This window comes from Hetaerina americana, unplaced genomic scaffold (assembly GCF_022747635.1).
Source record: "Hetaerina americana unplaced genomic scaffold, ioHetAmer1.1.p SCAF_1, whole genome shotgun sequence".
NCBI classification, from domain to species: domain Eukaryota; kingdom Metazoa; phylum Arthropoda; class Insecta; order Odonata; family Calopterygidae; genus Hetaerina; species Hetaerina americana.
The window spans coordinates 43,268,276-43,280,945 of NW_027286069.1; the positions used below are offsets into that span (position 1 = coordinate 43,268,276).

General features: G+C 32.3%; 1 protein-coding gene across 8 annotated transcripts in view; it reads left to right on the forward strand.

Annotated features, from left to right (window-relative positions):
- Window positions 1-12,670, forward strand: part of Sec16 (Secretory 16) — a 123,418-nt gene that overhangs the window by 99,771 nt on the left and 10,977 nt on the right. The window contains exon 32 of one of the 8 annotated variants that reach the window (XM_071589064.1): window positions 5,750-9,959. The exons of the other annotated variants lie outside the window; for them this stretch is intronic. Within the exon in view, the coding sequence (XP_071445165.1) occupies window positions 5,750-5,779 (30 nt within the window). The 3' untranslated portion in view covers window positions 5,780-9,959. Of the gene's footprint in view, window positions 1-5,749; window positions 9,960-12,670 lie in introns of those variants that run through there. 8 annotated transcript variants of the gene reach the window in all.

Below are 12,670 nucleotides of genomic sequence, written 5' to 3' on the forward strand. Positions count from 1 at the left end.
ATTATTGTATTCAGTGTAGAGGTCTACAATCTTAGATGTTTCTCCAGATCAGAACAGATTCCATCATGAGAATCAATTTGTTCCAAAATATTTATATTGCCCACAGTTGAAAATGTTCTTTTTCACCTCATCTTTTCATTGTCAAGCAGGATAAAATTTATATTCCTGAGTAATTGGGGAAAGCATAACACATGAGAATCTTAGCCACCTTACCATTCAACTAGTGCAAACTGTTGTCCAATTTCAAAGTCATTTGAATAAAATAAAATCATTTTTAACTCAGTCTAATTTTGGTGTGATAAAGCAAGTTTCAATACTTGTTAATATTCAGGAGCTCATCACTGTTTTATCTGTTGTGCTGAGGCAGTGAAAGTGATCTGAGTTATCAGGCACCAGTTCTTAGGTTTTCGCACTTCATCATGGTTAGATCAGTAATTTTCATTTCATATATTTTCTACTTATGTTCTATATGAATATTCAACCACAGGTGTTCTAACAATGCATAAATTCATAGCTAACTCCTAGTCGTACAATGTATTCATTTCATAGAATGCAACTTATCCTGGTTGACTGAGAATATGAGTTTAAATATTTCAAATTTCTGTCACTAGTGATGCTCGTGCTTACTCCCTGTATTCAAATTCTTCTGGAAAACTGATCACATTACTACTCTCAATAAACTTTTTAAAGTCTATACTATGAAGGTAGTTTGTAAAAGTTCTCGGAATCACTACCATAGAGCAACACTGGTGCAATGAGTTTCCCCCATAGCAATTGGTAATCCTTTATGAGTAAACAGGTAACGCATCAGTGTCCTGGAAAGAGATATCTGTTGCAGATGTCTCTCTGTTGTTGTTCCCATCCAGTGATTTATGAAGATGGAAAATTGAGATTTGAGAAGTGAATAAATACTTCATAAAGAAAGGTATAAAAGCAAAGGAAATTCATGCGGACTTTTAGAATACACTGCTCCTTTATATTCAACTGTTATCAAGTGGGCAAACAAGTTTGTTTGGTCGGGACAGCTCAGATCAGAATGAAAATTTCCAAACAATGTTTGACCCGTTTTGAGAGCAACCAATGAGATTTTCTACACTGGTTTGTGGCCACATATGAAACTTGGGTCTACTACTATACCTCAGAGACAAAACAGCAGTCAAAGCAGTGGAAACGTGGATTCACCACCGCCAAAGAAAGCAAAGGCAATACGATCAGCCAGAAAGGTAATAGCTTCAGTTTTCTGGCATGCAAAAGGGAATTTGCTGAAGAAGAAGTCATCTTTCATCAAGACAATGCATTCCCATCAACAAGTGCCATTGCCATGGCAAAAATACATGAACTACGATACAAATTGTTGCCACACCCATCTTATTCACCTGATTTGGCTCAATCAGATTTCCATCTCTTCAAACAAAGGGCCAACTGCTGAAGTAGATGGGTATTTTGCAGGCCTGAAGGAATCTAGTTTTTATTTTTGAGATTGGATCCAGAAATTGGGACATGACTGGACTAAGCACAATAGTGTACAGGGAGACTACATTGAAAAACCAAAAAGTTTCACTGAAGTAAGTTGTTTATCTATTCCATTCTTAGAACTTTCAAAGTACTCTTGTATTTCCAGAATTTTCATTTTTACTTCCCTCATAAACCTCTACCATAATTTATTTTTCCACCAAGCATTTATGATTATCATTGAAGTTCTAGATGTGTTCATCCTGTTCAGCAGTGTTGTAATTTTTGCTCCTCTATTTATCAAAGATATTCAATATGAGCCAAAGTGGGTAGAGAATGTAAATTAAGCATCTTTCAAGGATTGTAACACTAGGGAACAGTTGTCTCTCTAACACTCTTGCAGGTAGGCAGTGCAAAACTGTGGTATACATAAACTACACCATAAGCCATTTTAATGTATGTTCTTATTGATTTAATTATCACTACAATTTATGGAAATAATAGTAGGTGCTTCAATCTTTGAAATACTATAGTTCCTGAAATTCAGTTGTAAACTAAATGTTATAGTATAATCACCTGATAACAACTACACATAATGATTGCAACCTTTAATTAATATTGGCTAACTGGGTAATAGAACTTCCATCAATTTTGTCATTTGGCACATTGTTTATGGGAGTGTTGTTATATATTATTTTTTGTATAAAAGTATATGATCATTCTCATTCAATTACATACCTAAGAACTAATTCTCTTAAGCATGCATGCACGTGCCTCTTCAAATTTAATTTGACTGCATGCCAATGCACCTCAGGAAGTACAGTAAAATGCACTCAAGCCACTCTTGAGGTTACTGATTGATAACTGCACCATGAGTGTGATAGTATTTTAGGTGTGATTTGAAAAACACTTCATTTATTTTACTTGCAAAACAATTGTAAATTGTTTAATACTTTTCAAATTTTTTAAATAAGTATATAGGCCATTACTAAATAAAGTATGAGCAATTTAATTACTTTTAGTTTTTAAAACTCACTCAACTTAATTAAAGATATCTCAACTTTTGCATCCATGGCTTGAAAAAAATGAAAATAAAAACAGATTTTTGGAAAGCTCTCATTTTGATGCAAGAGCACACTTCCCTTTGTGTGTCAAAATATTTCATGGCCTCAAGGCATAAGCGAATTATTACTCAATGCCCAGCATACATTCAGTGGATTAATTTTTAAGTCATTGTTTGAAGCAATGCCCAGAGACAAGAGTGTATGCTCCCCGAAGGAAAAGCTTATATGCAATGATGTCTTTAATATTTACTTTTGCCCTGTGAGGTGTATTGAAAATTCACTATTTAATTGCCTCAGGTGTTTTCATATTCAGTGAAAGAATGTTGTCTTAATTTCATTGCAGTGACTATTTGCCCCTTATATTGTGTGATAATGTTTAGATTATTTGTTATTAAGTAACAGCATTATTTTTTCACCAAGTAACAGCATTTTGCAATAAAAGAATCAAGTTTTTATAGTTCTCAGGCCTTATCTCAGCTAACATTCAATTCTGATGCCAATTTCCTCAGAGATCGCCTCGGGTCCTCTGAAATCAGCACCTGAGCCTTCTCAACGACTGCCGCAGTTTGTGACATGCATTTCCTCGAAAGAGATTTTTTCGCCAGTTTTGGGAAACCTTCCTCAGGCTTCTCTGAAGCATTATACTTAGCCACCATATCGTAAACAGTTGATCTGGGGTACCAGAAGAATCGAATTATTTCGAAATATAGTGCCCATTACAAACACTTTCGAAAATAGTGGTTTTTCGATTGTAATCCCCACTTGTGTTTAACATTTTGAGGTTATCACTGTTTACCAGATGCCTATAGCTTTCAAGAACGCCAATTGCGACCTCCAGTGCTCTTATAACTCTTAGATGCTCTACATTTGTTAGTTAGGCCATAGGATAATTGCCTAGTGAAACTGTAAATTCTTTTTCCTGCTGAATGCTACCGAAGAGCATTTTTAAAGTGGAAATTAGATGGTTATGCTCGCATCAGGATTCAAGCCTATGAAGACAATTTTGCATAATTAGGTGATCATCAATTAATTGAATTGTCAAAAAAAAAATAAGTTACCAGCATGAAGAAGTTAATGAATTGGGACCATTAAAATATCATTTTTAAATAATAGTGGTTTAAGGTAGTTCTGAGCATTAGTTCTGAGATTGATAGTCCTGAGCATTAGGAATGTTAAACCTTTTATGGAGCCATAATAAGTAAACAGCTCCTTTTAGCTCCTCCTGAGATGCAGAACGATTCCAAGACTGATCAACATTTTTAAAAATTCCTATGATATGATAAAATTCATAAACTTGAGATTTTATAAGGTACCAGTCAAGGTCAAGGTTTTTTCACTGCAATATCCTTTCATTCATCATGTAATGCATTATATCATGGAATGGGTCTCATTTGATTACTGTTTAATTTTAGATAAAACCATTTAGGTTCTTCATCTCATCATTCACTAAATTGATAATACGAGCTCGTATATTTTCTTTGGAAGCTCTCTTGAAAGCAGATAATTATTGGGTATCCAATGAACATGATACATTCTGAAAAAGTTATATGTATGTACTTCACTAGGATTAATATTTCAGTGACTAATCCTAAAATATTTGGGCTTAGTTATTAGTTGGCAGCATGTTCACAGGGTAATGGGGTGGTCATGGGTTAGTCATTTCTCAGGCGTAAATATTATGTTTTTGAGACTCTGGTGTTTTTTAATGGTGAAAGGTGATTTTAATTGATGACATAAAGTGTAGTCTTGTCACTTTGCATTTATGCACTCTTCATACAAATAAATAGTTTTACTCTGAAAATAATATTGAAAATCATAATTTATGAATTGCATTCATGGCTCACATCATATTCCCAATTGTTTAATGAATATTTATTCAAGAATATTTCCTTGTCTTTCGGTTGAAAACCAGATGTGTGCGAGGAAATTGATTTTAACTATATTCACATTTCCTATTGCTTATGTGAACACTTCTGTGATTTACGCATGGAAAATGTTTTTTGACTCAAACATTTGTGAAACAGATACAGTGAAGCCTCGAATTTATGTTTTCAAAGAGATGTGCAAAAAATGTGTACTAAATATAAGGTGTACGTGAATGTGGGAGAACAGACGATACTTTCAAAATGTATTTTCATGTTTAAAAATGAAGTATCCTGCTGAGTTATAATAAAATAAATAATATAAGCAGCAGCAATTTGTGTATATTATGCAATACATAAATATTAGTCAAACCCTGACAAATTTGAACTATGCCATCTCCTATAGGAAGATGTCCTATGTTCATAAATGCACCCTTATTATGGAATTCCCAGTTTTTTCTTGATTTTCAATTTTTTACTTTTTTCACCTTTGTAAAGCCTTGTAAATCAAAATTAAAATAGTATGTGGTTTGGTCAATCCATAGCTGTGATGATATTTTATGTGGTTTAAAACTACCAATCTTGGAAAAACTTGGCACCATGTTTCATAGAGTTCCAAGTGATAATGATTATGGCCATTATTTTAAATGCAATTTAATAGCCAAATTATTAACATAGATTGATTTCATGAGGTAGTATGCATAAAAAGAAGGTAAAAGGTTATGAATGAAACATGGGAGAAAAATATGATAAAAACTGAATCATCAGCTCCATGGACCAGTGAGATATTACTACATTTAATTGTGTCCAGAACATAAATTGGAAGCTTGGTTCACATTGCTTTATAGAGAGAGCTGTCCAGACCATATTAATGTGTAATTTGAGGTCCATAGATTCAAGATTTCACTGTATTTTGTTATTGAATTTCCATTATTTGAAAACATATTCACATCATTATAAATAAAACATCATTATATATATATTCACACGCACACACACACACACATATATATATATATATATATATATATATATATATATATATATATATATATATATATACACACATACATATATACACACACACATATATGTATATATATGTATATTTATTTATTTATTTATTTATATAAATAAGAGCTCACATAAGCAATATAACAATTTGATGGCACAATAGAACACTAAAATTTGACCTGAAAAAGGCTTGAAAGAAGGCCGAAAGTTCAAACTTTCTGAAATTTGTGTCCTTTTTTGTATCTTCTATTTAAATTGTGCATATATACTCACACACATAACATTAAACATATATTGCTTTCACCTCCATTTGTCTACTAATTTAGACTTATATTTGCCTTTATTTTCTCTTTCAAGCTGCGTACTGATAAGGAAACCCAGGAGTAATGTCTCGTGACTGATCTTTTATAATGGAGACATTTATTTGTAAAGAATAATTTTTCAAGCTCTGTTATGATCCTACTGCTGGGAAATTCTTTGTTTATGTCATAAAATATTCCAAAGTTTTTACTTGCACTAAGATTGTTTGTTGATTTTCGTCTAAAGTCTCTGACTTTTTGAGTTAATGCTTTTCTTGAATATTATTACCATCGTATGCTGAATATTTGTATAAATAATTGAATTAAATATCCAAAAAATGAATTTCTAATAGTTAATGAAAGGATCTTATATATTGTAATATCAAAGTAAAGAATTTCAGTACAGAGAGAGAACCTATATTACTATTATTAATAATGTCAAAAAAATGCTTTTGAGGACAGCTGTAAATGTTCAATTCTTTTGCCAACTGAAATTGTTAATCAAATGCCATATTCCTATTAGAAATTTCTATATACTGCATTGCTCTGATTATGAAGAATCCAAATTATACTTTATAAATTAATGCTTCGCATTGATTATTTTTTATCTTTTAATACATTTTTATTGCAGATTCATTAAAAGATAAAAAGTATGTGAACTGTATAAGCAAACTATATGCGAATGACATATTTTTCAAAAGTTAATGTTTGCAGGCAATTTCAGGTTAATGTGTTAATTGAAGTGTGAAGGGGTTAACTCCAGAATTTTTGCACTCCAATGTGTTATGCATATTCTTATTCCTTGTTTTGTATAAGGAATGTTGGCATTAAGTTTTCAATGGAATGCCATTTAAAAGAGGAATTTGTGAGTGGGATTTAAGGCTTGAGAGGGATTTAAGTTGCAGGGCTATATTCCTTGTATAGTTTTGGTAGCTTATGTATTAATTAGCCTGGGGAATGAACCATGCATCAGTTAATGATTAACGTGAAGGATTTGGCTATTTAAAGTAGCTTTGTTCAACTTTTGCCTTGGACTTTTTTCATCAACAAATGCACTATGTACATCTGAAATGAATGAAAGAATGATTTTGACTGAAAATTGAGCTTTTTGAACTGACTATTCTTAATCAATTCCCATCATTTTGATAATGCTTCCATCAATTTAATTTAAAATGAGAGCAATAAAACCTTGGTTAATATGAAAAGTGGGCTATTGAGTCTGCTGAAAGCCATCTCTTTCATATTATCAGCAAACCTTATTCTACCAAAATCTATTATAGTTTCATAAAATTTGGCTTTTAGAGTGAATTTGATTTCTTTACAAGCTGGATTAGCATTGGAACAATAAAAATATAGTTTTAACCTTTTGATAGTTTAATAATCAGTTAAAATCCTAAAGCACATATTAGTTGCATTCCATGCATATTATTCAAGTTGAAGTATGTGATATGGCCTCTCTGCCTCCGAGGATCTTTATAGTCCATACCCCATGCAGCCAGGTTCAGTTTATTTCAAGCACATATTAATTACACATTTTAATTATTATGTAACAATTTTGAATTAATTAATAATGTTGTGCAGTAGCTGAGGGTTAAAAAAAATATTTTGTTATATAATAACATTCTCCTGAGTCACTTTTTTAAATGAAGTTTATTCCACCTGTATTTCTTATTTTTCATGCCTGCAGTATTAATGATCTTGCATCAATGCATAAAATAATGAGCATATTAAAGTTATGATTTTCAGCTGAAATTTCCTTAAAACTTATCACTGATAGTCAGTATACTTTTGGTCACAGTATTGATATTGTAGGAATTTTTAAGTCTGGTAAACAACCTACCTTGAAATTAGTGAACATCTGAAGGCTGGAGGAATGATATATTTTAGAACAATAAATTGGTAGTATTCACTGATTATTTTCTTCAACTCTTTGGGTTACATATATAATATTTACTTAGGGAAAATCATTTAAAAATAAATTACAGTGAACTCTCATTAGTACGAACTGGAAGGGACCAAGAATTATTCTTTTTTTATACGTAACAATTTGCATTTGTAGAAATTTTTATAATACTTGGTGATCAAATTGTTATGAAGGCAAACATTTTGTTCATAATAATAATTCATTTGAATAATTAATACTTTTTTATTATGAGGATTTACTGTGTTGATACAAGTGTTGAAAATTGTCATTTACTCTTAGCCCAAGTACGTAATAAAGAATTCTTCCCTACTGCACTAATGTGAAACTTGCGATAATGTTTGCTTCTCACATTAAATAGATAGCATATTTATTCAAGGAACATGCATTTAATCTCAGTTGGTATAAGAACTTGGAAATAGGCTGCTAAGTATAGATTTCAATAAGTTACCATGAGCACCACAGTTTTATTCTTCGAGTAAATAAATTTGCCAGGGCTCAACCACCAGTGGGTTTTATCCTGTATGAGTACTATATGTAATTATTTTTGTTGGGCCTGGTTTATGAGTTCATCAATAAGAAATGAAATTTGCACTTCGTAGAAATCCTCACGCTTCACTAAATTATTGCTGGATCTGTTAATTTTTAATCCACTTTTGATATACCCTCTTCCCTGCCTCATTAAGATGGCTGTGACCACCCTCTTTGACTGTCAGGAATTTCTTAGGTGATCTTGACTGATATTGGACTTGGTGAAAGGATCCATCCAGCTATGGTAGCCTGAAAGATGTTTTATATTACTATGCCTTATGTGCGTGGCTCTAAACAAATTAATTGGACTTTCTTGTAATTGTTGAATCGCCCTTAATTGTTATTCCCAATTAATTTAATTTTTCAAAATCTGATGATCATTAAAATTTTATGTAATGAGCTATGCTTCAATAAAAGTCATCTCAAGTAATAGCCCTTTTTGTTGTACTTTGTGCAACATGACTGTAACTGAAAAGTGACCACAGACTAACTAAACCTAAGAATCAGAGCAGGGTAAAAAGTTTTAAGGTTACATTAGTTTCTGAAAGTTAAATAATGACCAATGGAACAGATAATGCAGTAATGGACATAGTGATTACATAAATTCCTGAGAATATACTGTGCCTCAGTTGGGAATAGTAACTTTATATCACTATGGGTTTTTAGAGGCAATGGAGCTTAAAACCTAATTATGCCATCTTTATCAATAATAAATTTCTACTGATAAATAATGAGTAGTAGAGTATGTTTTAAATTTTCTGAGATAGCTAATTTGATTTTAATGCGATTTTTATTTATGATTTATCATGCCTTATGAAGAGCATTGTATTCCAGTGGTTGGACCCTACTGACCAGAGAGCTCTAGTTCAATTCATGGTGACACCTCTGGGCACCATCAGTTTCATCCAAGCTTAATGCTATTTTGGGTTAGAATTCTTCCTGGGTAGCCACAAGCAGTCCAGGGAAAGGAGCTGGTGTCTTACCCTGATACGTGAAGTTCACATACAGTTGGACTTAGTAATGGTTGAGCTTTACCCTCCCCTATAAAATTAAACTTAAGGTTGATTAATGTACACTTATGTAATGGTTTTTTCTTCTAATTGAAACAGTACATAGTTTGAATCCATGAAGTTATTTTACATTTTGAATAATTATTCAAAATGCAATTTATAACTCTATTAATTAATGAATATTTAGTTGGAATATCTTCAAGCATTTAATTAGATCAATCAGTATGTTTTCTCTGAAATTTCCTTTTCTGGAGCTTTCTATGCAAGATGAGAAAATGGAGGAATGGGCAAATCAAATCGGTCTCCAAAATTGAGAAAAGTCGAGGAGTCAATAGCATTTCTGTTGCTACCCTTAGCTGTTGACATGTCTCATTCCATTTTAATGGTTTTTCTTCAATTAGTCTCTCAGAGCATTTGTCAGTCTAAAAAATAATATCCAATATCTGAAATTTTTTATTATGATTGTTACAATCTTCTCTTTAATTTTACAGTAGAAAATATAAAAGTATTTTTCACAAAAATAGTCTCTTATAAGACATGAAAATAAACTGAATGCTAATTGTACTGAAATAATTATGGTCAGAATGGTGCAGTATGAGTTCAGAATCTTATAAATAGTGCAGTGGACATGACGAAATAACTGTGCCTCAAACAATTGGTATTCTTGCTTGATATTCATGTGTACTGCAAAAATAGGAGTAAACAGTAAAGGTGTTATGGTCTCTGTTGTGTGGCCTCAAATTTGAGACAATAAAGACTTAGAACGAAGAGCTATTCATCAATTTAATTCACATTGTAGCCAAACGTATACCTATTTTAGCTTTTTTTTCTTAATAATTACAATTGTACTGCATTGCTGTCACTAATTTTATTCTTAAGCCTTGCCTTAAATAGGTATGTCATCATTAATATTTATTATCATTATAATTAATCATCATTGATTAACATTATTTCTCCTATTGCTTCAGTTGCTTCGGACATCTGAAGTAGGCCTATCTTAAGAGAAAGAATAATTTTTTTCCAAAATTGTGTAATTAATAAATGAATGTTGGCTAATGGGTGAAAGGCTGTATGCTTTTGTGATATGACATAATAGAGAAATGATATACATGTCAGAACATCATCAAATTGGTATCATGTCTAATTTTTTACTTTGGAGCTAAATATTTATATTGCCCATCTCGGACCTTTGTTGAATAAGGATTATTCAGTGATTATTGAGTGAAACATTTAATCAAACATACATTAATTGGTGCATGCCAAACTGGGGGGAGCCAAGGTTCTCATTTCTTCAATGAAAACCTTGGCTCATAATTCTTCTCTTGGCTTATAACTCTTCCTTAGCTCATAATTCTTTGATAAAGAGTATAAATAGGAATCAGGGATAGTAATAGTAATCTCCGTGTATAAAATAAGAATTCAGGGTAAAAGGTCAAGTTGATCAATGTTGTGCCATTATTATTACCTTCTGTATAATTGGTTATGTATTCTTTTCTTCTTTCCACTCATTTTTCCCTAAGAGACTTATTTCATTGTGATAGATAATTACATTCTCTGTCATAAGCATTATTCTTTGGGCCATGCATTAATATCATGACACCATTCATATTAACTACACTCCCATTAACAGTTCTTTGTTTTATAAGTTGTTGAAATGGAGTCATGGAAAATTTTAGCAACTAATTTCAATCTTGAGCTTCACTTATCAATATATTTATTGTTTGTGCATTTTATGGCCCTTAAATGGTAGGTTTCTTCGCGGAGAAAGAAAGTATCATGGAGATAACTGAAATAATTAGCAGAAAAGGTGAGAGGGAAATTTGAATTTCCTTGTTTATTTCACGAGCAATTAACTCCTCTTTTTCAATCTAGAAGTATAAGTCCTTTCATAGCATTTTCCCAGGTTTTACTCTTTCCCCTTGTTAGCATGTCATGTTTGCTAAGGATAAGTTTTGTCTCCTGATAAACATCTTTGCATAAATCCTGTGTGATATCCTAGGTGAGGTGGTGTTGCATGCATCCACTGCTGCCAGAATAGCATTATCTCTGTAGGGGACCACCAAAACGTTAATAGATTGTAGTACTTAGTTGGGGGGGGGGTGACCATCAACTGAGAGGATTTGCACCATTGGGGATAGGTGGATAATTTGGTTGAGGTAGGATTTTCAGGGAACGGGGGAAAGGTGGAGAGAGACCCCATAGTCTACCTTTAACAAAAAGGGGACCTAGCATCCAATCTGATAGATGGCTTACTCTACTTGCAATGCTCTCCACATGGCACTCCAAGTAGGGACTGGTATACCTTGGAACTATCTGCCACTGCCAGGATTCAAACTCAGAAGCTCAGTTGGAAGCCAGTACACTAGCAACCTCACCAACCCAATCTTCAAGTGTCTAGGTGTTGGCAATGGTCGGTTGGTTGGTTGGTTTAAAATGGCTTAATTATGTATATTATTATATTTCAATTTCAGCATTAGAAGTTGGATAGCTAATATATCTATTTTTATCAAAATTGGCAACAGCAACGTGAAGTACACAAGGTATGATAAATTTTTCGTTTTGGGATGCATCATTTTGGAGATAATAGGTACCGATTTCTCTGAGCTATAATTGTATTGCTGGATCCTGAGAAAACAGTTCTAATTTAATGTAACACTTTCAAATTTGCATACAGTGTAATGTAGACAAGTAGCAGGTGTTGTGCCAGTCACATCATGTGTACAAATTACAAGAATTTGTAATTTGACGTGTAACTTTGAGAAACCAGCTGTTGGTATTTCTGCTGCTACAGAGCTTTGAAGGAAATACAATATATGCAAGGAATATTGAGCGTCTCTGTGTTGGGACTCACTGAATGCATGGATACTTGTTTTATAGAAATTTGTAATTTTGTCATCGTTGCAGATGTCATGTTTGAAAAATTCTGAAGACTGATAAATATTTTTTTGCATACTTTTCTTTTTGTAATGGTTTTACATAATTTTTAATTTATTCAAATGCTGAAGTACTGAATATATGCATGCATGTACTGAATATATGCATGAAAAAATACTTTTTGGAATTTAAACCATTAAACACGTATTTGATATCCCCTGAACAATTTTAGGCACATATTAAACTGAAAGAAGCAACTTAATAATTCCAAAAAAACTTTATTTAAATACGACCTAGATTTCAATGTTAGACGTCATCATCAAGTAGTTTCTATCAAAGACATGTCCTCTGCAGATTTTTCAAAACATAGGTTGTGTTTTATTAAAGTTAATGTAGAATTAGAAAGTTACCTCTTTAGAATTCAAAGTTACTACATTTGAGTAAATGCGATAAACTTGTGCCTGAGACAAAAAATTTTAGACTCCTTTTTTCATCTTGTCTCTGTGAATTCATGTGTATGACTATGATGCCATGAGGTTTGTAAATTTGAAAGTTCCTAAGTTCAAATGCGTTAATCCCCTTTGCCACACAATTATTATAAAATCAGTTACATGCAGTATATTTTGCAGGTTTTTCATATTAT